Raw genomic sequence first — 27,164 nt, forward strand, 5'->3', positions numbered from 1 at the left:
AAGGAGGCTCAGTGGCCAAGGTGCCAGGCAGAGCCCTTACGCCCTCTGGTCTCCAAGCTGGTGCTTTCTGCAGGAAGCCTGGCACACTGGAGGCCTGTTAGTTAAAACTTCTCCAACCTCCCACTTTCCTTTCCACCAATTGACCTGAAATGACATAGCTGTGTCTGTGAGCAAAGTTTGCAGCATAGGGCAAAAAGAGAAAAGAGTGGGAGACAAAGAAGCAGCAAGGAGGGAGAGAGATGGAATAATGTGAAAATGACCTGAAAAACCACCCCCCATCCCTCCCACCCTGGCTGGGTGTAGACCCTCAGTGGGCACCAGCTTACTTCCCACAGTTCCCATTCATTTCATTTCCACCCATAATCATTAAGCACCTATTGATGCCAGAAATTGTGCTGGGCAGGGAGGCCCAATCAGATTTGTGTGTTAGGGAGATAAAAGGAAACTCCACTAGGCTCTGTGGTGCAGAGGCCCAGTATCTCTCAGTTAGATACTGGTCAGTTAGATCTTTAGTGTACAGCAGAGTTCCTGGCACTTGCAGTGGAGGCTGTGGACTGAATGAAAGGTTTTTGAGGCATTACACAGGGAGGACGAGGAGGGCAAGGTTGAGTGTAGTGGTCAGGGAGGCAGTACAAAGTAGTGGTGAAGAGTGTGGGCTCTGCACTCAGACTGCCCGCGTCTGGCGCTGGCCAATTCAATGTGTGACCTTGGGCAAGTTACTCCACCTCTCTGAGCCTCAGTATCCTCATTTGCCAATAGGGATTGTTCTGAGGATTAAAAGATGATACCTATAAAATGGCAAACAGAGTGCCCTGCACTTGGCAAGTGCAGGAAGAGACTATCCCTGGGCTAGAGCAGGTGCAATGGGGATGGGGCACAATAGATGGTTGCGACATATTATTCATTGGCTGCATCAACCAGATTTGGTGGCTGATCGGATGTGGGAGAAGGAGGGAATGAGGTCCATTGCTTAGGTAGTGGTGAGGCTCCTAGAGTAGGGAGCTAAGAGGGGCAGGGCAGGAGGAGGGCAGGTGGGTAGGAAGGGAGTTTTAGGCCCACCTAGAGAGAGAGACCTGTGAAGATCCTGGACTTTGCAAAGTGTAGAGCTCAGCAAAGAGGCCTGGGTGGAAGGAATAGAGCCCAGAATCAAAGCTAAGGGGCTGAAAACCCCCCCCTTACCCGTTCACTCTCCATGGCTATTCCTTGGGAGCCTCTGCAGTCCCCTGCCACCTGCCTGAAGGAAATGGGGCAAAATGCTTCTGGTAGGGGGAGACTGCATCAAGGGGCCTTGCTCTTCAGCTTCCATCACCTGCCTGTTCCTCCCCGACTCTGCAGCCGGTGTGCACCCGGGCATGGGGGAAATGATTCGGGATGTGGGCTTTTCCCCCTTGCTGGGATCTGTCAGTATATTTGAGAGACAGGATCACAGAGTGGTAAAGCATATAGACTCTATCTGCCTGGGTAGAATCACTCGCTGCTCCACATCTTCCTAGCTGTGGGATCTTGGGGACATCGTTTAGCCTTTTCATGTCTCAGCCTCCTCATCTGTAAAGCGAGGTAATAATCATGCCTGTCTCAGAATTGTTGTAATCATTAAATCAGTGAATGTATGTATGTAAAGTATCAAGGACAGGGCTTGCTGCATGTTAACTGTTATTATTATTTGTCTGTCTAACACACCTGCCAGGCACCTAATAACAGTCAGAGCAGGGTGGAGGCTACATCAGGGCATGGCATGATTGTCCTCAAGATGACTCACTGTCTGCCTTGGGATGTCCTCCTCAGACACACTAACCTAGTCCCCTGTCCCCTCCAGGACTCAGACTCAATCAAATATCTACTGAGCAGTCATTCCACCGGCCAGCCCCCTCCCAGGAATCCTGAGCCATAACAACATGCTCCATCACCGGCCTTGGCGTGTGACAGAGGCCTTGCCTGCCACTTGTAAGAATGAGACAAGTGGAAGGTCCAACACGGATGGTCCCCTTTGGCTCTCAGTAAACAGCTCATCACCAGGCCGTCTTCTCAGCCTTCCAGGGGAGGGGAATGAGAAAGAGATATGAAAAGAGAAAGACAAGGAAAGGGTAGTGTTGAGGGGGAACATACACGGGGGAAAGTGGGTTTGGAACACTTTCACCAATTTGAATGAATATCTTTAAAACCATATGCTCCACCACTCAATTTCCCTTTCCTTAGCTTCCTCTCTTAGACATACAGTCCAGATTAGAAGAATGAATATGATGTATACACAACACAGCATTGCATGGAGGTTAAATGAAGCCAGGCAACTTGCGTTTAAGCCCCAGTTCCATTAAATAACAGCTGTGTGGCCTCGACAAGTTACTTAATACCTCTGAGCCTCAGTTTCCTCGTCTGCAAAGTGGGAATAACAATAATACTACTTCATAGGGTAGTGACAGAGGTTACAGGCATGTGAAGCCCTTGGGACCACGCCAGGCACTTACAGGCTATTGTGGCCTGCTGAGAGGTCTATAGAAGCAGACGTCCTGCCTCACTCCCCAGCTCCTTCTCTACCTGCCCAAAGCAGGAGCAGAATGATAGGATACAGACTCCACTGACAGTCTCTAGAAACTCCCCTGCAAGAGCTTCTAGACCAGGCCACTGGCCACAGCAACCTGAAACTTGAATTCACTCCCCACCTCCACACCCAACTCCCCCGGACCGCTCTGCTCCAAGCCCACCTGTGACCCCAGCCTGTTGTCCCTTCCTGCCAATCAATATCTGAGCTGTTCTTCCTTCTTCCAGGTTCCCAGAACTTGGATAGGTGGTTTTGGGCTTGAGGCCAGATTCATCCACAGGTCCCCCTTCTTCCCTGGCATTTAAGACTCCACCGTGGTTTCTCAAAGTGTGGACCCAGCAGAGAACCTGGGAGTGCTTACTCAAAATACAGATTTTCGTGTCATACCAATAGGACTGACTCTGAATTTGGGGGATGGAATTTGCGTTTTGATAAGGCCCTGGGAAGATTTTCTAATATACATTATAATTGAGATTTTAATCACAAAACTAGCAGCCCCACCTCAGCTCCAAGAAAACAATCCTCGGTGGAAGACAGGGCCTCCACCGGAGCCAGGGGAAGGATTGTTAGAGATGTGCTTTCCCCCAGTCCAGGCAGGCGCAGCAGCAAAGGGAAAGCGACAGAGATGGGGCCGAAAGGGAGCGAGTCCTAGAAAGCCCGGGGCGGGGCGTGCGCCTCTTTCTAAAACCCTCATTAACTTGCCGAGCAATTACCCGGCGCTGCAGGAGTCGAGTCGCTGTCGCGGAGCCACTGTCTCTCCGCCCTGTCAGAAGCAGGAGTGGGGAGAAGAGGACGGTGGTGGAAACTGAGGCCCAAGGAGAGGACACGCCTTGGTACAGAGCCTGCACAGGACTCTGCCGTCTGGGGCTGGGCCTCCACCCACACCGCCGCCTGGGAACGCGGTGGGGGTGGGGTGGGGGGCGTAGCCCTCTAAAACCCCCTCTTTTCTTGAAGCTCAGCCACAGCTTCATCCATCCCAAGGCGCATTCCTTTCTCTCCAGCCTCAACTTTCCCAACCGCGCCCGCCTGGTGTGTGCATGTAGGGCGGGGAGTAGGGGCTTGTGGTGTGATTATGGGAGCGCAGCGGTGGGAGGCTGGGCCGGACAGCGGGATTCCCCACCGGAAAGCAGCCCAATCCCTTTCCTGGGCTGTTTGAGACCCTGAACCGAAACAGGAGGTTGGACGCCCTGGCCGGGAAGCGCGGGAAGCGGTCCCAGCCCGGATTTCCCTCCCGGGTGGGGCCACAATGACTCACCCCCCTCCCCCTTCCCCAGTTTCCTTGTTTGCATTTCTCTCCCAGGCCACGTGGCGGCCGGTGCAGCCACTCACCGCCCCTACCCGGTCACCTGGGCCTAGCGGCCTCCGCACACGCCCGGGTGCCCCGGCACACCCCCCCAGGCCGCTCCTGCCCCCTGGGGTTTCTCAGGGCTGTGGCTCCTGCCCGCTCTGCAAACCCCGGAGTCCGGTCTCCACTCCAGCCTGTGCTGCCCCATCCTACGCCACCCTGATGGTGAGGCTCCGGGAGCCGCCTTCCCCGCCCCCTAGGCAAGTCTGGGAGGGGAAGGGGGCGGGCAGCACAGGGGGTGTGACAGCTCCCGCCCGGACCAGTGCCAGCTGCAGCTTCGCTTCAGTGCCCTGTGCCAGCTGGCTCTTTCGTTAGGGACCGAGGCGGAGGTTCGGGGCTCTCGTCGCTGAGGGGGGGGGATTCCCCCCCAACCCCTCAGCCCTCTACCCACCCAAGAGGAGCCTCTCCTCCCAAACTTGCCTCTGGCTGCTCTGGCAGGCTGTCCAGCTAGAAGCTGGCCCTGGTCACTGCGCCTGGGACTTAGAGTCTGCACCCCCTTCAGGATTCTCCAGTCCCAGCTGGCCAGGGCTCGCTGGGGGTCCCCCAGCCTTTTGGTAGAGCCTGCACGGCTGGGCGAGCTTGAGAAGGAACATGAAGGTGGGTAAGGTGGGGCCAGAGGTGAGGAGGAGAGGAAGCTGACCCGATGGGGATTTTGGGTGGGAGAGAGAGGGTTGAGGGTTGGTCTGGGGTGAGGGAGGAGGGAAGAAGGAGGGTTTGAGCGGAAGCTGCATTTCTGGGGGATCCAATGAGTCTATAGCCTCAAACGGGGAGTTGGGGGATCTCTCTGCAGAGACTAGGGCAGCAGGGTGGGGCAGAAGTTCAAAAGAAGACCGGGAAGGAGGCCCCAATCTCCCGCCAGCCAGCAGGAGACCCCTAAGTGCGCCAGACCGGCAGGCCCCAGTGAAGGTCTTCCTGTCCCTCCCCCAGCTCCTGGCAGGGCTGCAGCACCTCCGCCTGATCAGTCCCGAGGATTCTAAGGAAGCGGTGCTGCCTGGGGGAGTTGTGCCCTGGTCCAGCCGCCTCAGCCCCATGGCTGTCTGCCTTCCTCCCCTCCTCACAGGTTGGCTGGCCAGGTGAGAGCCGCTGGCAGGTGGGCCTGACTGTGGAAGACAGTCCAACTCTGGGAGCACCACAGGTGGGAGGCCTTCCGGACGTGGTGCCTGAGGGGACACTGCTCAACATGGTGCTAAGGAGGATGCACCGGCCCCGAAGCTGCTCCTACCAGCTGCTCCTTGAGCACCAGCGCCCCAGCCGCATCCAGGGGCTTCGCTGGGTGAGTGCCCATTGCCTGCCCGGGCCAGGGCCCAGGGTCGGAGGGGGGAGGGTCTGGTTGGGAGCACAGGCATGCTGGAAGGGGCCCAGCTTGCACCGGGGGTGTAGGGAGTCCTGCCGGATGGACAGCGGGTCAGGCAGCTTAGCTGCGGTGTGCGTGGGTGGCTCACACAGCGACATCAAGTGTGCATGTGTGTGTGTGTGTGTGTGTGTGTGTGGTGTCCAAGTGCCACCATTTAAGCATGAGGGGAAGAAGCAAAAGATTTGTCACTTATCTGTCACCTCTGAGTGCCTTGGGTTAGGTGCTTGTATGTTCCCTGGGTGGGGGTGTGTGACACGTGTGAAATACTGGGGATCGGGTCAAGTCAGGGGTGAGGGGAGCTTGGCTACTGTTCTCCACATATCACCGTGGCGACCTTCTCTGAGTGAGCAACTGAACTGCACCAGTTCTGCCTTTTGATTTTTGGGGTGAGGTGGTCGTGTGAACACTGCTTGACGTCTGGCTTTGGGGGCACTCAGGGAAGGATGCTGAGAAGTTTAGAGGGTCTGAGATGACCGGAGCCCCGCTTGCCAGCAAAGAACACCTCTGGAGCTGCAAGGGTGACGCGGAGAGCAGGAGGGGGTCATGGCCGGGTGGGGTGCAGGATAAAGGTTGCGGGCTTCAAATCAGCAGAGAACCTCTCCCCCACCACCCAGACTGAATAGAGTGACGGCACCGAGATTTAGTGTGTGTCTTGTGTGCCCGCCTGTGTATGGGGGTACTGGGAGGGCACTTGGGTAGAGGCGTGGAGAAGCGGAGGGAAAGCAGGAACAGGTGACAGACCCGGGAGAGCTTATCTCTTATGGGCAAGTCCCACTGAATGGAATGACCATGTCCTTCTGCCTCATTCCTCCTGCCTCTCTCAACCTCCATTTATAGCTACCAAAACGTGAGGCTGAGCTGAGAAAACGGAGGCCCACCAATATGAGGGGTCATCCTCGCAATCAGAATTGAGAGGAGAATCTAGGAGGCAGTCCCCCAAACCTTCCGTCCCAATGTCTTCTTGATAAGGGGCCTCTTGGGCTTGGGTGCTGCTCCTGATAGGGCTCTGGAGCCGGCAAAGGAGCTGGTCACTTCTGGGCTTAGCTCCTCCCCCTTCAGGGTCACTGGCAGTAGCTGCTGCTTGGAGCCAATGGGCTGGAACACTCCCTCCCTCCTTCCCTCTCAGGCTATAATTACTTATGCATTTCCTGTCCCCTTCCCAGCTTGTAGAGGCAAGGTGGGGAGCGGAGGAAAGGTCAGGTGCTAGGACAATGAGGTCACCAGAGGATCCCCTGGGACCCAAAGTCTGGGAGGGCGTAGAGGAGGCCGCCAGCCTGTCTCCTGACTCCTCCAACCCCTGGTGTGCTTGGGGAGGCCGGAAGGGTGGGGGTGAGGGCTGCTGGAGTAAATGGGGTCAAAGGCACAGAAACAAGGCCTCTCCCCTACCGGGTAGGGGGGCAAGTGGGGATTGGTGATTAGAAGGAATTTAAGATTTTTCAGGCCAGGATAGTGGCCACACCCTCTGCTGATGACCGGCTCTGGGGAATGGGGGTGGGGTAGTTTCAGCCCATTGTGTCTGTGTTTGAGACTCTGGGTACCTGTAGAGCTGCACCTTTCATTTCTGGATGATGCCTTTGACCCATGAAGAGCTCACATGAGGGACGGTGCCAGGCAGGGAATGTGTACACACAGAGTAAAGGGTGGACATTGTGAGGGGCTAGAGTCCATAGTCCCTGGAGGACAGTGCTGGGAGTTATGCAGCCCATGCCTACCTTGTAGGAAATCAAGGCGGGGCAGGGGGGTGTCCTGACTGGTGTGGCTCAGTGGATTGAGTGCTGGCCTGAGAACGAAAAGGTTGCAGGTTCGATTCCCAGTCAGGGCACACGCCTGGGTTGTGGCCCACGTCCCCAGTAGGGGCAACCTGAGAGGCAACCACACATTGATGTCTCTCTCTCTCTCTTTCTCCATCCCTACCCTGCTCTCTAAAAAATAAATAAATAAATAAAAACCCAGCGTGAAACCCATCAACTTCCTGAGGCCTAAGGAGAGTACTTTCTGTTCCTACTGGGCCTGGACAAGAGTAAATAGAAGCAGGTTACACCAGGAAGGCCTGAGGTTAGATACAGAAAGAACTTGCCAGCTCTGACAAAGGTGACACTGGAATGGAATGGAAGAATATCTCCTTTGGAAAATATGAAGGAGAGAGGAGATTGTCTGGTTTCTAGGGATCAATCTGTCTAGAGGCAGGGACAAGATCTGGATGACCTCCGGTGGGTCCTATGAGCTCAGCGAAACCTGGGGATGCTTCTGAGTAATTGTTTGGGGGGTAGTATTTCTGACTCAGAAAACATGCTTCCATCCAACCTGTCCAAATAATGATAGTAGCTGATAGGTATCTAGGACTTACGTCCCAGACGCTCTTCTAAGAGCACCTGGGACAGAAGACCTTTATTGTATCATATACTCTCGCAACAGCCCTGTGAGACAGGTGCTAATGTCATTGTCTCATTTTAAAGATGAGAAAACAGGCACAGAGAGGCTACCTGACAGGCCCAGAGTTACACAGCTGCTAAGGGACAAAGCTGGACTTGAGTCCTGGGTACCTTGGCTGCAGAGTCCAAGCTCATGGTATACTTTTTATTGCTGCAAATGGTAACACCCCGCCACATGCATCCTTTCTGTGACCCACACTGCCCAGCCCTGGCCTGAGACCCTGGCCATGGCCTAATGGAACTGGTCAGACAGGGCCCCATGTGACTGTCTGGCTCTGTGCCTGCCCCGCCAGTGGGGCTCTGACACTCAGCGATGGGGAGGGAGTGTGGGTCAGCCCATGGCGCTGGTGCCACAGGAGGGAGCTAGCAACTGCTCTTCTGCCCCGAGTCATTCCTGTGAAGGCATGATAGGAGGCAGTGGGAGAGGACCTTCACCCTGACCCATACCTGCTACTTCTTTCCCATGGAGAACCCCTAAGCTGATGCTCAGGGTCTTCAGGTCAGGGACAGGGTCAGCCGAGGTCCCTGTCTTGCAGTGTCCAGGTAATGGATGCCCAACATGCAATAAAGATTAATCAAGTTACTTAACATTTACTAAGCAGTAACTAAAAGCCAGGCGCTGCTCCAAGTGCTTTCTATTACTAACTGGTTGGATCCTCATAAGAGCTCTATGGGGTAGATAGTTTTATCACCAACCCCATTGTAGAGGTGAGGAAACTGAAGCACAGAGAGGCTAATAAGCAGCCCAAGGTCACACAATTAGCTGGTGGTGGGAGAGCCAGAATTTGCCCCTAGGCATCCAGCCCCAGAGCCCACGCACTTGACCACTGCCCCTGAATAGCAGCCCCGCAACAACATGGTGGCAGCCCAGAGGGACTATGATAACAAACCTACTGAACTTTGTTTTACCCAGTTCTTATTTGCCCAGAGCCTTCCTGAGGGTAGAAAACGTCTACTACCTCAACTTCCGCGGCAAGTGGGAGGAACATGGGGGAGCTGCCATGGAGATAGCAAGGCATAGGGGCTATGAACTTGGGGTTTGGGATCAGACGGGCACAGTGTGAATCCTGGTGCTCACATGCACCTACTCTCAGGGCTGGTTATGTAACTAACCTCTGAGCTGACTCTCCAGCACGAAAGAGGAGACAACCACCTACTTTCAGGGTCAACCTTGGTAGCGGTTATTCAGAAGGATCTTTCATTTCTAAGCAGTGTGTAAGTTACTTCATCTCTCTGCATACCTGTTTCCCTTGGCAAAATGAAAGGGCTGCCTTCAGGTCCCCTTCTCAGCTGTATGGGCCAGAGCCCCCAGCCTCTGACCCTCATGCCCATCCCCTGGGGCAGGGCAGGAAATGGCTTAAGCAAGGCCTGTGGATCTGGGATCTGGGATCTGGGTGGCGACCAGCCTGACCACATGACCTGGCACCTCCCCTCCTGATGTGCCCTCGGGGTCAGAATAATACCAGGAAGGGAGCGTGTGCTGGAGTCTGGGTCGTGGGCACCAAAGGGAGTTGAGGCAGGGACTGGAGCCACCTGGGCATTTTGACATGAACAACAACAAGTCATTAGCACTCAGCACTGTTTGTTCCAACTCTGGGGGCTGGCCGGGTAGCATTCCTGCCCTTCCTCCTTCCCTGGCTCCTCCTCCTTCTCCTCCTCCTCCTTATTTCCTGTTGCTAAGTCTCCAGGGCTCTGTGTCTGGCACCAGGCTGGGCCCCATGACCCAGGCAGGGATACCCTTGGGACACCTAGTGACTTCCGTCCAGTGCTGGGCCAGGCGCCTACACACACCAGACCTCAGGCATCTGCCTAGCACACGGTGGAAGATGCCAGAGCCAGGGAAGGGGGTTTTGGCTCCAGGCCTGGTTGTACCCAGCTCCCCAGCCAGGTCATTTTCAGGGACCTGAGTGCAGATGGGAAAGCAGGAGAGTGCTGGTGAGCAGGGGGAAGGAAGAGGAAGCAGCAGGTGTGGTGGGTGGAGCAAGACCAAGAATGTGAGCACTTCTGGTAGGAACTGGAGTTCATCCATGGCCGCCTGGCTGTCTCAAGTATGTATGACTGAGTTACCTAGTACTTCACCTCAAGAGTTTTGTTTCCTCATAAATCAAAGAAGACAAGAAATACCTGCCTCGCCTAGTTCACATCTGATCCTGTTTAATACAGGATCAAAAGAAATCACAGAGATGACCATGCTTCATAAAGTGCCTGCCTTTGGGCGGGCTCTCACAGGGCAGGGTATTCTGTCCAGAGATGTCTACAAATTTCAGTTCTCTGGTGGCAGAAGGCAGAAAAAAAAAAAGGGGGTGGGAGAGGTTTTCATGGCCGACATCCCAGGACACATAGGGTGGGTGGCATAATTAATTCATAAGGCAGGAAACCTTGTTAACCCATGTTTCTCCATAAAACCGGTCTTCCGGAGCCAGTCATGTGTGCTACCAAGCCGTCCTCGCTCTTGCTGGGTTATGGACTAGCAGGAGCATCTCAGAGAGGAAAAGAGCTTTCAAACAAGCCGCCACCCTTTGCTTCACAGGTGACTAGTAATAGCTAACGTATACATAACAACTACATGCCAGGCAGTGCTTTGAACATTCACTATATATTAACTCACATAACCCTTCCAAAAGCCTAAGTTGGTATTAGGAGTGTTTTATAGATTTTATACACAAGGAGACTGAGGCAGGGAGCGGGTCGGTTGTGTTCAGAGCCCCGCTGCTGGTGAATGGAGGAGCAGGCTTTTGACTCCGGGAGTGTGGCTCCGAGGTTTGTGTTCACTGACAGGTTGCGCCGAGGCCCACACAGGGCAGGAGGTTTGCCCAGGGTCCTGTGGCGGGGAGCAGACCCTGCCTCCAGGATCAGCCTCGGGGCCCAGGCCCAGGCCCAGGAGCAAGCGTTCCAGGCCTCCCAAGCCACGCACTCCTTGGCCTCTCAGGTCCCCGCGCTCTTCCAGGTGCGGTATACCAGGCAGCCTGGGCACGCCTGCGCCTTGAGTAAGCAGCGCTGGCACCTCGGGGTGCTCGTCTGTGGGGACGCAGTGCTTAGGTGTCTGGGGACAGAGTACCAGTGTGGGGAAGAGGTGGTGCCAGACTCCTGGGGCACTCAGTGAGTATTTGTTTACAGTTGTCCCCCCTTATCTCAGGGGTTATCTTCCAAGACCCCCAGCACATGCCTGCAACCAGGGATCGTACTGAATCCTATATCTACTATGTTTTCCCTAGATACACACACCTTTTCACTTAAAGGAAGCACCTTACTGCTTGTCCTTGGCATACTCAAGTATCTGGCATCACTGCTAGTGGGCTTTGGGGTCATTATTAGGTAAAACAAAGGTTACTTGAACCCAAGCCCTGGGATACCACAACAGTAGATCTGATGACCCAGATGGATACTAAGTGACTAACCGGTGGGGAGCTTATACAATGTGAACGTGCTGGACAAAGGGATGATTCACATCCCAGGGAGATGTTATCACACTACTTAGAATGGTGCACAATTTAAAACTTATGAATTGTTTATTTCTGGAATTTTCCATTTAGACCACGGTTGAGTGTGGGTGACTGAAACCTCGGAAAGCAAAAAACAGATAAGGGGGAAACTGTATTTATTGAATTAGTAGGTAAATGGATGTGTTTGGTGCTGGGGTTTGGGACAGGGGCGGGGAGAAGGGGGAGAGGCGGGGTCCAGGAGCTGGATGTGAAGGCCTGGCCCTGACCTTTGGACTCTTCCCTTTGCCTTCAGACGCCACTCACCAACAGCGAGGAGTCCCTGGATTTCAGTGTGAGCCTGGAGCAGGTACAAGCCTGAGGGTGGATCTGGGAGGGGGCAGCATGGCCAGGGCATCAGGGCCTGAGCCAGATGTTCTGCTCCACCCCCCGCCCCAGGCATCCACAGAGCGGGCGCTCAGGGCTGGGAAGCAGCTGCATCGGCATCTCCTGGCCACTTACCCCAACCTCATCCGAGACCGGAAGTACCACCTTAGGCTCTATCGGTGAGTGGAGGAGGCCTTGCTTGTCTCCTCGCCCACCTGCTGTTTTCTCTTCCTTTCATTCTGTTCCAGGCATGTGGGCCCAGCTCTGCTTCCCACAGCACTGGGGCTGAGCTTAGGAAGATGACTTTTGGATACAGAGTCCCTCCCTCTCCCCTCCTGCCGTTTGACTGTCCTTCCTTTTCCCCGTCCCCTTCAACTCTGTAGGCAATGTTGCTCAGGTCGGGAGCTGGTGGATGGGATCTTGGCCCTGGGGCTCGGGGTCCATTCACGGAGCCAAGCCGTGGGAATCTGCCAGGTCCTGCTCGATGAAGGTGCCCTCTGCCATGGTGAGCCTGAGCCCAGGGCAGGGGACCTGGGGCTGGGCAGCCCTGGGGAGCAGACGTCAGCGGGGGGGGAAGGAGGGGTGGGCATTGCAGTGGGGTCTCATACCCACACAGCCTCAATTTCCTCTCCTCCCGCATGTCTGGGCCTCTTCCCAGTCAAACACGACTGGACCTTTCAGGACCGAGATACCCAATTCTACCGTTTCCCGGGGAGGGAGCCAGAGCCTGCAGGAGTCCACGAGCTGGAGGAGGAGCTGGTTGAGGCTATGGCCCTGCTCTCTCAGCGGGGGCCTGATGCCCTGCTTACTGTGGCACTTCGGAAGCCGTGAGTGGGCACTCTGCACCCTGTACCCCGTGGCCCCAGCTCCCACGTGGCTCCCAGACTCTGGTTTCTCAGTTTCCTCTCCAGAAGGATCCCTCACTTCTCACTGAGGGAAAGGACCCTGGCTGGACCAGAGGCCCGAGCTCTGATGTGCATTCTGCCACAGACTTGCTGCGTGATCTGAACCTTCCCTTTTCCCTATTTCTTCCTCTGTACCTGAGAATGTGGAGTGCATGACCTCTGAAGACCCTGCCCCCTCTGAGGGGCAGCAGAGGCTGAGAGGGTGGCCTTTGGAGTCCTCAGGCAGGGTTCATATTCCAGTCCTAGTGGCTACTAGTGGGTGGCCTTGAGCCTTTTTCCATGCCAGCGTCCTCTTCTCTGAAAGGAGAATAAGGATACCCATGTCATGGGGTTGTCCTGAGGGCAGGTTGAAATGATGCGTGAGAAGTGCTTAGTCCCGTGTCTGGCACATAGTGTGCACTTGGGAATGGCTGGCCCGTTAGTGATAACAATCCTTGCTGAGGCACCGGCTGACCCCAGGCCTGTGCTCCGTGGGTGAGTAGTCCCCACCCCTGGCCTTGGGCCCAGAATTCACCCTTTGCTTCCGGCCTTCCCTTGCCTGCAGCCCAGGGCAGCGCACAGACGAGGAGCTGGAGCTCATCTTTGAGGAGCTGCTGCACATCAAGGCTGTGGCCCACCTCTCCAACTCGGTCAGTCCGCAGGCCCCGCCTCACCCTTTCCCCCGGGACCTCCTCTCCCCCCTTGTGACCACCCGAGGAGGCACCAGCTGCTGGGCCAGAAGATACTTCCCTCCCCTTCTGCCTATGGCTTGGAAATTTCCATCTGATTTCCTGCTCCCAGCATCCTTGTCTGAAGGTCCTTCTGCCCCTTTTAGCCTGTTGCCTCCCTTTGCATTGCCTCCTGCCAAACCCCAGGCCGACTGACCTAGCTACATCTCTGCCCCCGAGCACTCATGTCTTATTCCTCACCTCTAACCTGGCCCTCTGCCTCTGGGACTTGCCCACTGACCCTCCTCTTCCTGCCCCACAGGTGAAGCGGGAGTTAGCGGCAGTTCTGCTCTTTGAACCCCACAGCAAGGCGGGCACCGTGTGTAAGTCCGACAGTTGACAGGAAGCTGGGCGCCAGGGACCTGGCCATGGGTGGAGGCCACAGAGAAGAAGTGGTGGGTGCTGAGGGTGTGCCTGATCTGTGCTCCTCTCAGTGTTCAGCCAGGGGGACAAGGGCACCTCATGGTACATTATCTGGAAGGGCTCTGTCAATGTGGTGACCCATGGCAAGGTGAGTCCTCCCTTCTTCTCCAGCTCCCTGGCCCGTGTCTCCATGGGCAGTGCCTCTGGTAGACCCAAGGCTGCTGATCTCCCAGGGCTTCTCCTGCCTCAGTGCTTCTCCCCGACATGCGTCTGCTCCATGAGGGCTGGGGGTCGGGCAGTTGGGCTGTGATTAAGATCTGGCTACAGGGGCTGGTGACCACACTGCACGAGGGAGATGACTTTGGACAACTGGCTCTGGTGAACGACGCACCCCGGGCGGCCACCATCATCCTGCGAGAAGACAACTGTCATTTTCTCCGAGTGGACAAGCAGGACTTCAACCGTATCATCAAGGTGCTGGGGGTGGGGAGGGCAGGGGATATGGTGAGGACAGCTCTGTGGAGAAGTGTGGGGCAGGAGGAAGGACCAGAGAGAGCCCTGTGAGGAGGAGGGAGAGAGAGGAGACAGAGAAGCTCAGAATCGAGAGCGGGAGGTGGGAGCACAGCCCTGGGCATGTGAAGAGGCCCACAGCATGCTGATGAAGTTCAGTGAGCCCCATGAACTCCGGCTCTGTGGGAGGCTCCGGCTCTGTGGGAGACCGTAGAGGGTAGCGGGGCTACAGAGGGGTGGGAGCAGGGTGCAAGGGGGCAGGGTAATGGAGGCTTGGAACCACAGAGGGACGAAGCAGAGGAGGGGCTCAGGCTGAGCAGGGATGGGCGTGAGGAGCAGATCCAAGCTGTGGGAGTTGAACGAGGTGGGAAAAGGGCTGAGGGTCCTTGTGGGGCTCAGGGTCTAGGATGGGGGAGGTGGAGGGAGAGGACCCAGAAATGGCGAAAGGGATCATGGTGTGTGCTGAGCACTGGGTGTGGCTTGCTCTCCAGGATGTGGAAGCAAAGACCATGAGGCTGGAAGAACATGGCAAAGTGGTGTTGGTGCTGGAGAGAACCTCTCAGGGTGCTGGCTCTTCTTGCCCCCCAACCCCAGGCAGGAACCGGTAACACACCCACCGAGCTCCCTCTCCATCTTCTCTCCTTCCTTTTCCCAGGCTTGACTGCCTTCCTCCATGTCATACCCTGCCCGCTAGCCTCCTGGGGGTGGAGAGACAACCAGGGACTAAGATGCACCCCCCGAATCAGCCACCCCTCCGCCCCAAGGAGGCAAATAGGGAAGAGGGATAGGACTGATTACTGACATCTGCCCTGGTTGTAGTGGGGGGAGTGGTGGCACAAGGGCATGGACTGGCCATTTCTGCTAGGTACACGGTGATGTCTGGCACCCCGGAGAAGATCCTAGAACTGCTGTTGGAGGCCATGAGGCCTGATTCCAGTGCTCATGACCCAACAGGTAGGGGCAGGAGACACCTGCCTGCTCTCTGACTCATCAGGTGGTCAGCCCAGGCTGGGAGACAGCCAGGCACCTGCATCTGATCTCACTGGGTGCCGGATTGATCCATGGGGCCAGTTGACAGGAAGTCCTCATTCCTGAGCTATTGGTTTGGGTAGGGAGTGCAGTCGTAGGGGCTGGGCATTGGCGGTAGCTTGACCAGGTGGGATTGGGGGATGGACACTCCAGCTGCGCGTGTACCTGTGTTCAGCGGGCTCGACCTCCCACCTATCTCCCTCTCCCTGCCTGCCCTACAGAGACATTCCTCAGTGATTTCCTCCTGACTCACAGAGTCTTCATGCCCAGCACCCAGTTCTGCGCGGCCCTCCTGCACCAATATCCTTCCAGCCCGGGGTGACTAGGATGCTGTGTGGAGTAGGGAGAAGGAGTTGCTCATAGCATGGCTGTGCCAAAAGCTCCAAAGTACCAGCCTCCTGCCAGCCCCAGCTTGTCAGCATCCTGCCCCTCCTTTGTGTGAGGTGCGGGGAGAAGCTCAGTTGGATGTTGTGGTTTCCTTGACTGGTGCCTACCTTCCACGCGGAGCCCGCGGGAGGCAGTGAGCAGGAGCGCAACACCTACATCTGCAACAAGAGACAGCAGATCCTGTGGCTGGTCAGCCAGTGGGTGGCCCTGTACGGCCCCATGCTCCACACTGACCCTGTGGCCAGCAGCTTTCTCCAGGTACCTGGGAGTGAGGCAGGGCTGGACAGGGCTGCCCGGATGGACACAGCTACAGCGTCTCAGTGAATCTTGGCTCCTCCCAGAAACTCTCAGACCTGGTGAGCAGGGATGCCCGGCTTAGCAACCTGCTTCGGGAGCAGTGGCCAGAGAGGCGGCGACACCACAGGTGATGCTTTGGCTCTAAATTAACTTAGAGCCAAACATGCATGACGGGCAGTGACTCAAAACTGAGAGCACCAACTCTGGACTGGAACACATGGCTTTAAATCCAGGCTGCACCCCTTATAGCTCTGCTGTCCTGAGCACATTACCCTCAGCCTCCTTGGGGCTTGGGGCTGTTGTGTGTAATCTGGGTGAGCACCTACCTCATTGCGTGGATAGAATGAGTTGCTGCACCTTCAGAGCGCAGAGCACATGGTGCACACCATGCGAGTGTTCCCTCTGGTTGCTCATTGGTCTAGTTCTGTTTGTTTCAATTAGTTGTTCCCATCAGTCCCCTTGCTGTTCCCCCTCACGTCACGCACTCAGCCACTCACACATCACGCAGTCATTTGGGTGTCACTCTCCTATCCCGAGTGCACCTGCTGTTCTCACTTCCTCCCTTTGGCACATGTTTATCACCGAGCACCATCAGCACCTGTTCCTGCTGGCCCCGCCCAGTAAATATCCTAGAGTTTAGCTTCCTCTTCCCGGGCAACCCCGTGGGGACAGCTTACCTGAACTAGTGCCTGATCCATCTGACACCTCGGTCCATTTCCCTCTTGAACTCTTTTCCCCACCCTTGCTGGCCTGGGAAAGTCTCAGGATCTGGGGCCCCTGCTTCAGTCCCGGCTTTGCCCCCTCTAGGTAATGGGGCCAAGTGTGCGAAACGTGGAGCCTTGGGAGAGGGAGGATGGGATCCAGAGCCCAGGGACCTCCCTGCTCCTGACCTGCAGGGTCCCTGGCCTCCAGTCTCACGCCCCTTCTCCCTTGCTCTACAGGTTGGAAAACGGCTGTGGGAGTGCATCTCCTCAGATAAAGGTATCTGCTCTGAGTCAGCTCCTCTCACCTCTGTCAACCCCAGCGTCTCCCCTGGGCTTCTCTGGGGACTGTCTGGTCCCTCCTTCATCCCCATCTCAGGGGCTCTGCGTAGGTTTCCCACACACAGACACACCCTCGGGTCCAGGGTGGGTGTTCATATGGGCTTTGTGTGGTGCTGGGGCCAGGTCCTATGGGGACACAGAGGTCTAAGGTCACCCCTTCTCCTCACCCTCACCCTTGGAGCCAGTTAGCTGTTCCCACCTGGGAGGTGAGACAAGGTGCCTGAAGGCAGCCCCTGAGGCCCAGCGGCTCCTGATGGCCGTGCTGGGAACCCAGAGGAAGGCAGGCCCCTGCCAGGGCTCAGAAGTGGCCAGTGCTATTCCCGGCAGGGGCCCAGTGGGGACAGTGGGGGAAGAGAAGAGGTGAATGGAGCTGAGATTTGGTTGAGGAATGGTGGAAAAAGGGACTGGAAAGGCAGGTTGGGGCTGCCTGTGGGGAGCGCTGCATTGGGAATAAAATCCGAAGGCTTCATCTGGGCTTCCCAGTGTCCCCGTCCCCAGCTGCCTCTCCCACCTCACCCATCACCCCTCCTCCCCACCAGAGATGCTCCTGGGCTCCTTCTCTTCTTCTTGTTCCCACCTCAGGGCCTGGACCTTCCTTTCTCTGGCTCTTTGCCTACCTGGATCCTTCTTATCGTTCTGATCTCAGCCAAAATGTTGGGTTCCCAGAGGGGCCTCTTTCTGTCTCTCTATTTAGAGAACCCCTCCACTGGCCACCGTCCTCCAAGGTGTCTGCTATGATTTTCTGCAAAGCATAATCCCCATGTGGAGTTGTTGTATTTGTCCAGTTGCTCATTGGCTCTTAGTATCTCTCACATCCCCCTAGACTGCTGGCTTCACGCTTGAGGGGCCTTGACCTCTTTCTCCAGGGCTCACGGCATTCCCTGGCCTGTGGCTGGTACTCAGGAACCAGCGGGGAATGGTCCTCATGTGCCAGGCACTCTGCTAGGGGCCTATGATGCAGTAGTGGGCTGGGAGAGCCTCCCTTGGCCCTAAGGGGCTTACAGTCAAGCGAGGAACAGAGCTGCTGAACAATCTCATGATGTCTAAGGGCTAAGACAGGGGTCTCTGAATGCCGGGAAGGTACTGACTGGCTTAGGGTCAGGGTCAGGGAGATTGTCCCTGGGAAGTAGCTGCTGGAGCTGAGAGCTGCAGGGTGTGCGGGCGGAAGGCGCGGACTGCAGGCAGGTAGTGGGGAGAGCTCTGGAGGATGGAGTGCCAGTGGGGACAGCAGAGGAGGCCAAGGATGTGGGCAGGGGCCTGAGCATTCGGGGCTCTGTGGGCCATGGTGAGGGGTTTGTTCCTTGTCCTCAGAGCAACGTGAGTCATTGGAGGTATCTGAGCCAGAGATGGACAGGGTTGGGTTTGTGTCTTGCGGAGGTCAACCTAGGAGCCTGTGCTTAGCCAGCAGACAGTGACGGCCTTGAAACGGGGTCAGGAAGCTTCTCCTGGCTGTGGTCGGGCAGAGCGGCAGGAGCAGGGAGGCCCCGGAGGGTGGAGGTGCAGGAGAATGGCTGGGCCATTGGGGTAGATCAGGTGCAAGGAGATGTGGGCAGGTGGAACCTGAGGGTTGCCCTGGGCTGGGGAGGGGGACACGGGAGGACCCATTTCAAAGAAGAAGAGCCCCAGGACACGGTGGCAAGGTGAGGGGAAGTGGGGCAGGCAGGAGCCTTGAACCCAGGAAGATGGCCTGGAGGAGGGGTGTGCGAGGCAGGCCGAGAGGATCTCACAGATCCTCACAGGGGCGGAAGGATCCGGGAGGCGTGTGAGACCAGGGCTTGGAAGAGAGTTCAGCACAGGTGGTCTGGTTTTTGGAGTCTTTCACATGCGGATGGCGTGTGAGGCCGCGAGGAGCTCGGGGAGAGCCCTGAGATTTGGAAATCTAGGGATGAATCACGGTCTCGGTCTGAGCCTGATCTGCCACATTCAGAGCTGGGAGGAGGAAGACGGTCAGTACAGGAGACGGAAAGAACGGCTGGGGTGGGCAGAGGGGCTTGTTAGGGGGCCTTCGCCCAGCAGGGGCTGCTCCATCGGCCTGCGGTGGCTGGGGCCCAGGGAGGAGGGGTTGTGGGGTTTGAGAGGGCAGTTGACGTGGTTGAGTGTTGGTAGATAAGGGAACAGAGAGAGGGAGGGGCTGCTTAGCTTTGCACCCCGGCCACTTCCCGGCTGTGTGGCCTTGGGCGTTACTTGACCTCTCAGCCTGATTTGTTTCATCTATAAAATGAGAACAATAACACTGATAATATTTTTGTCAAAGGATTACCCTGAATATTTAAATATGGTATTTTGCCGTGTATAATGCACACCCATGTTTTTGGCCCAAACTGTCAGGAAAACTTTCATTTTAATTTTTTAATTCAATTCAGTTTATTTATTTATTTATTCATTTATTTATATTTAGAGACTTTTTTTGTATTATAAAGGAATGTTAGCACTTATTTTTGAACATATTATAGTACAGGAACTTTTATGAAACAAATAATTACAAAACACAAGAACAGATACAAGGTACAAGAAATTTTATATACCAGTAACAAATCAGTACTGCCCATGTATAATGTGCATCCTTATTCTCCCTCAAAAATTTGGGCAAAAAAGCATGCATTACACATGTCAAAATATGGTACTTAGAACAAGTGTGTCCTTAGCCTGGCATGTAGCAAATAGCAAACTAGCAAATGGTAACCAAAGGAGGACAGGGAGGAGGAAACCAGCTGAGGCATGTTCCTATTAGGGCAGCTCTGGGCCTGTCTGGCAGAGGGGGAGACACAGGGTAGAGGGGCACACCCTGCTTCCCAGTCCTGCTCCGTCTCTCCTCCCAGAGCCTTGGTCCAGGTTCTCACCTGGCGTGGGTTCACCCAGCAAGCAGAGCCAGTTGGCGGTGTGCATGCTGTGCAGGTCCCATGCTTCCAGTGGCCCGGCCCCTCCCTGGCCCTGCAGGCTCCCCTCTGTGTCCTCCCGGCCTTACCTTCTTTCCCTCTCAGGCCCGGAACTTGCCCATTTGGCTCCCCAGCCAGGACGAGCTCCTCCCCAGCAACAACTGTGCCATCCGAGTTGGGGACAAAGGTTGGTGGTCTGAGCCGGCCAGGGCATGGCCCATACCCTGCTGTGGTCGCCCTTGACCACGGTGTGCCCAGCCAAGCATGGCACCCTGTACTCCTTGGGACATCCGTCCCAGCCTCTCCTTCTCCTTGGCTCAGGGTCTCCCGCCTGCTCTGTGCCATGTGCCCCCCGCCCCGCCCCACCTCTCCTTAGTGCCCTTGCCTGCCTTCTTTGGACCCCGCCCACTGCTTGCCGCCCTCTCCTGCTGGGGTGGGGAGACCAAGCAGCCCCCTCCCACAGCTCAGCCTGGTTTTCCTCTCCAGTCCCCTATGACATCTGCCGGCCAGACCACTCAGTGCTGACCCTGCAGCTGCCTGTGACAGCTTCAGTGAGAGAGGTGATGGCCGCGCTGGCCCAGGAGGATGGCTGGACCAAGGGGCAGGTGCTGGTGAAGGTCAACTCTGCAGGTGGTAGGTTGTGTGTCTCGAGTCGGGGGGCCCCTAGGGAGGGAACCCTTGGAGCCATGCCCAGATTCCCCAATTAAAATCATTATCATCTTCATCAATGTTAATATGGGAGGTTGATGGTATCTCTTCAAAGTGCTTTAAGTGTGGTGCTTAACAGCATGAACTCTGGAACCTGCCACCTGCATTTGATCCCAGCCCTTCAGTTCCCTGTCTGTATGTCCTTGGACAGGGAACTTCACCTCCCCGTGTTTTGTTTCATCATCGGGGATGAAAAGTACCTGCTTCATAGAGGGATTGTGAGGGCTAAATCAGCTCATCTATGGCAGTGTTTAGAGTGGAGTCCGGCACATTGCGCTCCTTAGGTTTTAGCTGCTACTAGTATTATTATCATGTTTACATATTCATTTAATCCAATAACAATATTATGAGACATGTACTTCTGTCTTCAGACAAGGAAACTGAAGCTCAAAGGGACCAAGTGGTTTTCTCAAGCTAGATACATGGCATGTGTACCTAGCCTTTGAATTTAGGTTGTCTTCAGTCATTTTGTCAGTCAGCAAACATATTTGAGGATCAGCTGCGGACCAGCCATGTGTTAGGAGCTAGAGGTGCTGTGGCAGATAAGATAAAGCAGCTTGATAGTTAAGAGCATAGACTGGACTCCCAGGCCTGTATTGGAACCTGAGATGCTTGCCAGATGTGTAACCCTGGGCAAGTTCTTTAACCTCTGTGAACCTCCGTTTCCTTGCCTGTTAAATGTGCACTATCACTGGGCCTATCACATAGGTCTGCTATGACTAGTAAATGAGATGCTGTGTGTAAAGCACTTAGCATGGAGCCTGGCACAGAGTCAATGCTCAGAACATGGCAGCATGGATTTTTAAGACCTGCCTTTGAAGATCTTGGGACATTAAAAAAAACACTGTCATCTGTGAAGGATGCCGCCCAGGTCTGAAAGCTGGAGCCCAGGGTAGGCTGAAATTAGGGACATCCAGAGAATAATGGCGAAGACCGGAGGCAGAAAAGCAAAACCTTCTGCCTTCAGGATGTAGGGAGAGAGGATGAAGTCACCTGTACCTGTAAGTGCTCTGGAAGCACTGCCCTCTGGTGGCCACCTGGAGAGTTGTGGTTGCCCAAAGCCAGCGTTTATTGGAGACTCTACTTGTCAGTGACCAATATATTATCACAAACCCCTTGCTATGTGTATATTTGCTTATAAGTCATACGCATGAATTCCAACACTAAGATTATGTAATTATAAGGTTGTACACAAAATAGAGGTGTAAAACAGATGAGAAAAAAATAAATTTACAGTAGAAGAATCAATATTTTTTTCCAGACAAATGGATGGTGTTGTGTACCTTTGGAGGCTACTGGTCTAGGGACTTAAGACTCAGACATGACTGAAAACATGGTCCCAGCCACCCACGTGAATTGATGAAAATTGACACCAGGACTTCTCTAAGGCATTTCCCAATTTTCATATGGCTCTGAAATGTATCATTATACTTTTAGCCACTATTTATATAAATTATTTCATTTGACTGTGCATAGTAAGGGCAAGCCTTACAGTCTCCATTTGACAAAGGAGGAAACTGAGGCTCAGGAAGACTCCTGCCAAGGTCTTCCTGTCTCACCAAGTGTCCCCTTTCATCCTCCTCAGGTGTGCTACCCTGGGCAGTGTGGATGTGTAGGCACGTGCACCTGTGCATTTAGAGCACCAGCCCAGGACTCTAATCCTGATACAGGGAGAAGGACCTCCCAGCCCCCTCTAATAGGGCCATACCCTGCCTCCAACTGCTCCCTGGCCTTGTGCCCTGTTTCCACCCAGTGCAGCCTCTGCTCTCTTTGCAGATGCCATTGGCCTGCAGCCAGATGCCCGTGGTGTGGCCACATCCCTGGGGCTCAACGAACGGCTCTTTGTTGTCAACCCACAGGAAGTGCATGAGCTGGTAGGACTGGGCAGGGTGCCAGGACCCAGGGAGGATCTGTGCTTTGGGGGTGGAAGGACGGGCGCTGAGGGAGGGTCCCAGAGAAGAGAGATGGGGCCTGGTCTGGCTGCTGCTGGGCATTACAGGGCAATAGGAAGAATGGCTTTAGCTGATGGGGTATTCCAAAGGCCGGGGGCGGGGACAGCTGGTTGGGAGCTCTCAAGGAGAAACAAGACCTGTCCCCATTAGGGATTCCCCAGGGGACAAAAGCCCTATAAGGAGGTGTCTCAGTATTGGGGATGCCTCCTTGGGAAGGCCCATCCCTTAGAGGCCCCTACACTCCCTACAGCTCCCCTGCCCTCTCCAACACTCCTCTGATCACGGGCACAGAGCCTACCTCAAACTCTTTTTTCCCCACCCAATATCTTTCCTCTGGGTCCCTCGGCTACGCCTCTGAGTACTCTCCCACCTGCAGACCCCACACCCTGAGCAGCTGGGGCCCACTGTGGGCTCTGCCGAGGGGCTGGACCTGGTGAGCGCCAAGGACCTGGCAGGCCAGCTGACGGACCATGACTGGAGCCTCTTCAACAGTATCCACCAGGTGCAGGGGGCAGAGCTGAGAGGAGGACAGCAGGTGGGAGGGGACCCTGCCTGGCATGTGCTGATCTCCTGTGCTATGCCCCCGCCATGCAGGTGGAACTAATCTACTATGTGCTGGGCCCCCAGCATCTGCGGGACGTGACCACCGCCAACCTGGAGCGCTTCATGCGCCGCTTCAACGAGCTGCAGTATTGGGTGGCCACGGAGCTGTGTCTCTGCCCTGTACCCGGCCCGCGGGCCCAGTTGCTCAGGAAGTTCATTAAGCTGGCAGCCCAGTGAGTGCCTGTGGGGGTTTATCGAGTATGTGACAGAGTCTCTAGGCCACCTTTTCTTAAGTGCCACCCCGCCTCGCTCCGTCCCTGGTCAGTATGTTGCCAAACCTGCCATCCCCTGGTCCCCTGGAGCCTCTGCCTCCCCACCCCATCCAGCTCCAGTTCCTGCACAGGCAGCACCGGCCTGGCCTGCCTGGTTCTGGGTGGGTCCCAGGCCTGGATGTTGTCTTGATGTGGGGCCCTGTGGGTGTGGCTGCTTCCCCTGAGGGTCTCTGGTTTTCCTGCTAACAGCCTCAAGGAGCAAAAGAACCTCAATTCTTTCTTTGCTGTCATGTTTGGTCTCAGCAACTCGGCCATCAGCCGCCTGGCCCAAACCTGGGAGGTAGGTGTGACCCGGAGGGGGAGGCCAGGTGCCCCTCACTTCAGCCCTGAGGTCGGGCCGCAAGCCCATCCTGGGAGTCCTGGTGGGGACAGGGCTCCTACCCCAAAACAGTGACATCTCCATTGACCTCCCCTTCACAGCGGCTGCCCCACAAAGTCCGGAAGCTGTACTCGGCCCTTGAGAGGCTGCTGGTGAGTGTGCTGGGCCTCAGCTGGCCCAGGGCCGGCTCCCTCTGGCCTGTGGGTTCAGGGAGCTGGTGCGTAGCATTATGGTGGCGGTACATAGAGTGATATACCCTTCAGGACATGTAGATATTGGGAGGTACATTTGCTGTGGCTCTGAGGTCCTGGGTGGAGGCCAGGACAGGCACATGCGGTGTCTGGCCCCGGGGTCTGAGGTGCCGGGGAGCGTCCGGGGGATGCTGGTCTCCAGCTGACCTGCCCCCAGGCCTCAGGAGGCAGGTCCCGGCCCGGCACCCACAGTGTGCCAGGGCCTGTCAGGGGCCCTCGGGACACTCCGGGAGCCTCTGGCCAGACTAGGCCAAATGATGAGGGAAAAGTTGAGGAGCTGAACTTCAACTCCCAGGAACTGTTGGGGGTTTTGACAATGTTTGAGAGAACTGGTTCAGGGGGTTTTGTTTGTTTGTTTGTTTGTTTTTTTAAATCAGTATGGCTCTGGGAGCTCTTGAGAAAAAAAATTCACCTCATGGACCTCAAGAGGTTCAAAGGGACTTACCTGCCAGGGTTGGGGGTGGATAGAGAGAGAGAGACAGAAACAGAGACACACACACACAGAGACAGAGAGAGAGAGAGAGACAGACAGACAGACAGACAGACAGACAAAGAGATCCAGGGAAACTCAGGGCCCCTGTGACTAATGGCCGTGAAGTTTCCTTGGGGGCTAATTGGAAGCCAGGAAGCCACATACATACACGGCCTTTCCTCAGAGCCTGCCCTGGTGAGACCTGGGGCTGAGGAGAAGCTAAGCTCCAAGGGGATGGGCATATGGCCCTTCCTGGTGGGGTGGGGCATTTGGCTGTGTTGTGGTGTGTGGTGGGTCATGGAGTGGGGGACCCTCCCCCTCTCACTGGCTTCTTCCCTCCCAGGACCCCTCATGGAACCACAGAGTGTATCGCCTGGCCCTCACCAAGCTCTCCCCTCCCATCATCCCCTTCATGCCCCTTCTTCTCAAAGGTAACAGGATGAGAGCTTACCTTCCTGCCTCCACCCTGTCATTCATTCCTGTGCCTGTCTGTATGTCCACGCCACCCTCTCTGAGTAATTCCAATGTGCTGACGGCTTGGCTAGGGGGAGGGCACAAAGATGAATTAGGCATTCACAGGCTAGAAGCAGAGTTAGGACATGCAGACAGATATGGGTGACATTAGATGGCCTATGATGTGAGAGGAGCCGGAGGAAGAGGGCACCGTGGGGTGGGACAGGCTCGAGGCTCCTCGTTATTGGCCCCTCACCTTTCCTGGGCTGCTGACAGGGGAAAGCATGTGGAGTCCTTTGAGCAAAATCTGTTTCTTTGCAGACATGACCTTTATCCACGAGGGAAACCACACCCTGGTGGAGAAGAACCTCATCAACTTTGAGAAAATGGTGAGTTCAAGGAGAGTGGGTATTTACTACTGGAGTGGGTTAAGGGATATGACGATGACCTTGGAAGGGAGCAGGGGGTGGGAGATGGTCTAAAGTTATTAACACTGTGAATGTGAATACTTATGTTAAAATCGTATGCCTAACGCCATTGTATCCTGGAGGGCCTGCTCCACGGGGGAGGCTGGGGTGGCAGCCTCAGCCACCTCACCCTTCCATGAGAGCCCCTCCCAGTCCTCTTCCTCTCGGGGCCCTTCCTGACCTCTGCTCTTCTTCCCACTTCTGGTCCCTCCTGGGCCTCTGCCCGAGCTGGGGCAAAGCAGACATGACCCCCGCCCCTACAGCTTCTCAGTCTCTAGGAGCGCCCCGCTCAAAGGGAGCCTGAGTTCCCAGCTGCCTCATAGGCCAGGCCAGGGTGCTGCCCTCAGGCCAGGTCTCACGTCCCCGATTTGTCGACAGAGAATGATGGCCAGAGCCGTGCGGATGCTGCACCACTGCCGAAGCCACAGCAGCGGTGAGAAGGCTGGTCCCGCTGGGTAGGAGCCCCCCACAGCGGCCCCTTCAACGCTTGGCTCTGTCTTTCTAACTCCCACCTCTACCCCCACCCAGTGCCTCTCTCACCACTCAGAAGCCGCGTCTCCCACTTCCACGAGGACAGCCAGATGGCAAGGATTTCCACGTGTAAGTGGGGGCAGGGTGGGCGCTAATGAGTTAGCCATGATAGGCATGTACAGGCACTTGCATACGTGATACACATATGATACGTACTGATAACTATACAACATCTCTATGAAGGAGGTGGAATGTTATCCCAATTTAAAGATGTGCAAATGGGCTCTTGTGTGTTAAAATAACTTGTAGAAGGCCACACAAGTTAGTGAGAGAGCTGCGACCCAGGCAGTCTTGCTCCCAACTTGCACTGAAAAGAGTGGCCCTCAGTTGCAGGAAATGGGATCAATCAAAATCCACAGTTTGTGCTACACTGTCATCATTGACCCTTTATTTTATTTTATTTTATTTTATTTTATTTTATTTTATTTTATTTTATGTATGTGTTTGTTCTGATAATATAATGAACATTTTTGGATCCAATGCAAGCATGAGCACATTGAAAACAACACCTTTCTCTATGTTATGTTCCCCTCGCATGTCCCCTTGCCTCTGCACCCATGGTAACTACTATCCTGAATTTTGAGTTACTCATTTTCTTTTTTTTTTTAAATATACAAACATACATATATATTTTTAAATGCCTCATATAATATGTATATAAAATGACAACAAAATATTCTTTAGTTTTCATTGTTTTTGAACTTAGTAAAGGGGATATTATATCACATGTAGCCTTGGGGGCCTGCTTTTCTTCCGCCCCCAGCTCAGTCTGGGGCGGGGACAGCAGTCTTCAGGACCGGCCGTGGGAAGTGGCAGGGTGGGTGGTGGAGGGCAGGAAGGCGGGTTTGCTCCTTGAAGGGGAAGGGATGGGCTCTACAAGCGGCATTTGTGCCCTCCCTGACCTGGCCCCCCCCCACATCCCACCAGGCTCGGAGCAGTCCCTGGGCACCCGCAGTCCCACCAGCACCTGGGCCTATGTCCAACAGCTGAAGGTCATCGACAACCAGCGGACACTGTCCCGCCTCTCCCGGGAGCTGGAGCCTTGAGGAGGGGCTGGGGCTGGAGCAGCAGGCACTTCCCGCCTGGAAAGCCAGGGCGCGCCTGGGCCAAGGGGCCCGAGGGCTGGCCACAGCTGGGCAGGGCTCTCCGAGGAGCGGACTCGAGGCCCTGGATCGGGCAGCGTGGAGGCAGCTGTCCCCCGTGATGACTGTCGGCCAAGGAGGACCTCAGAGTGGAAGGAGCGGGGCCCAAGCCCAGGAGCGGGGGACAGAGAGACCCTGGAGTGGGTGGGAGAGCAGAGCAGGCGCTGGGACTCTGTGTTCAATAGAGAGCTCTCCACACCAGGTTTTCTTCCAGATTCTGTGCTTCTGGCTTTGTTGTCTAGCCATCTCTTGGCCCCTGGGGTTTGTCTGCATGTGTGTGGCATGTGTGTGGCAGGGGTAGGGCTGGGTGTGGGGAGGGCGGAGGAGGGGAGGGGTGGTCCTGCTTTTCTTTCCATTGCACAGGAGATAAACAGTTGGGTGTGGTCAAGGCTGTTTGTTCT

The 27,164-nt window shown here is 55.5% G+C and overlaps 1 protein-coding gene across 1 annotated transcript; it reads left to right on the forward strand.

Annotated features, from left to right (window-relative positions):
- Positions 1-4,177: 4,177 nt before the first annotated feature.
- On the forward strand, positions 4,178-27,164 carry RAPGEF3 (Rap guanine nucleotide exchange factor 3). The gene is made up of 28 exons (XM_054591186.1): positions 4,178-4,481; positions 4,945-5,157; positions 11,406-11,459; positions 11,549-11,655; positions 11,860-11,981; positions 12,135-12,303; positions 12,926-13,010; positions 13,351-13,411; positions 13,523-13,599; positions 13,779-13,925; positions 14,453-14,565; positions 14,827-14,915; positions 15,212-15,290; positions 15,485-15,635; positions 15,719-15,801; positions 16,616-16,655; positions 19,699-19,780; positions 20,080-20,226; positions 22,078-22,175; positions 22,630-22,755; positions 22,848-23,029; positions 23,318-23,408; positions 23,549-23,599; positions 24,514-24,601; positions 24,945-25,012; positions 25,469-25,523; positions 25,619-25,690; positions 26,549-27,164. The coding sequence occupies exons 1-28, from the start codon at positions 4,476-4,478 to the stop codon at positions 26,665-26,667; spliced, it is 2,775 nt and encodes a 924-aa protein (XP_054447161.1). The 5' UTR covers positions 4,178-4,475; the 3' UTR covers positions 26,668-27,164.

This window comes from Pteronotus mesoamericanus, unplaced genomic scaffold (genome assembly GCF_021234165.1).
Source record: "Pteronotus mesoamericanus isolate MK-2021 breed Mesoamerican mustached bat unplaced genomic scaffold, CSHL_Meso_final scaffold_21, whole genome shotgun sequence".
Lineage (NCBI taxonomy): Eukaryota > Metazoa > Chordata > Mammalia > Chiroptera > Mormoopidae > Pteronotus > Pteronotus mesoamericanus.

Coding starts and splice junctions, on each gene's coding strand:
- RAPGEF3 (XM_054591186.1), top strand. Junction 14,566..14,826: donor CCAACCCCAGGCAGGAACCG/GTAACACACCCA, acceptor CATTTCTGCTAG/GTACACGGTGATGTCTGGCA. Junction 22,176..22,629: donor CACAGGAAGTGCATGAGCTG/GTAGGACTGGGC, acceptor TCCCACCTGCAG/ACCCCACACCCTGAGCAGCT.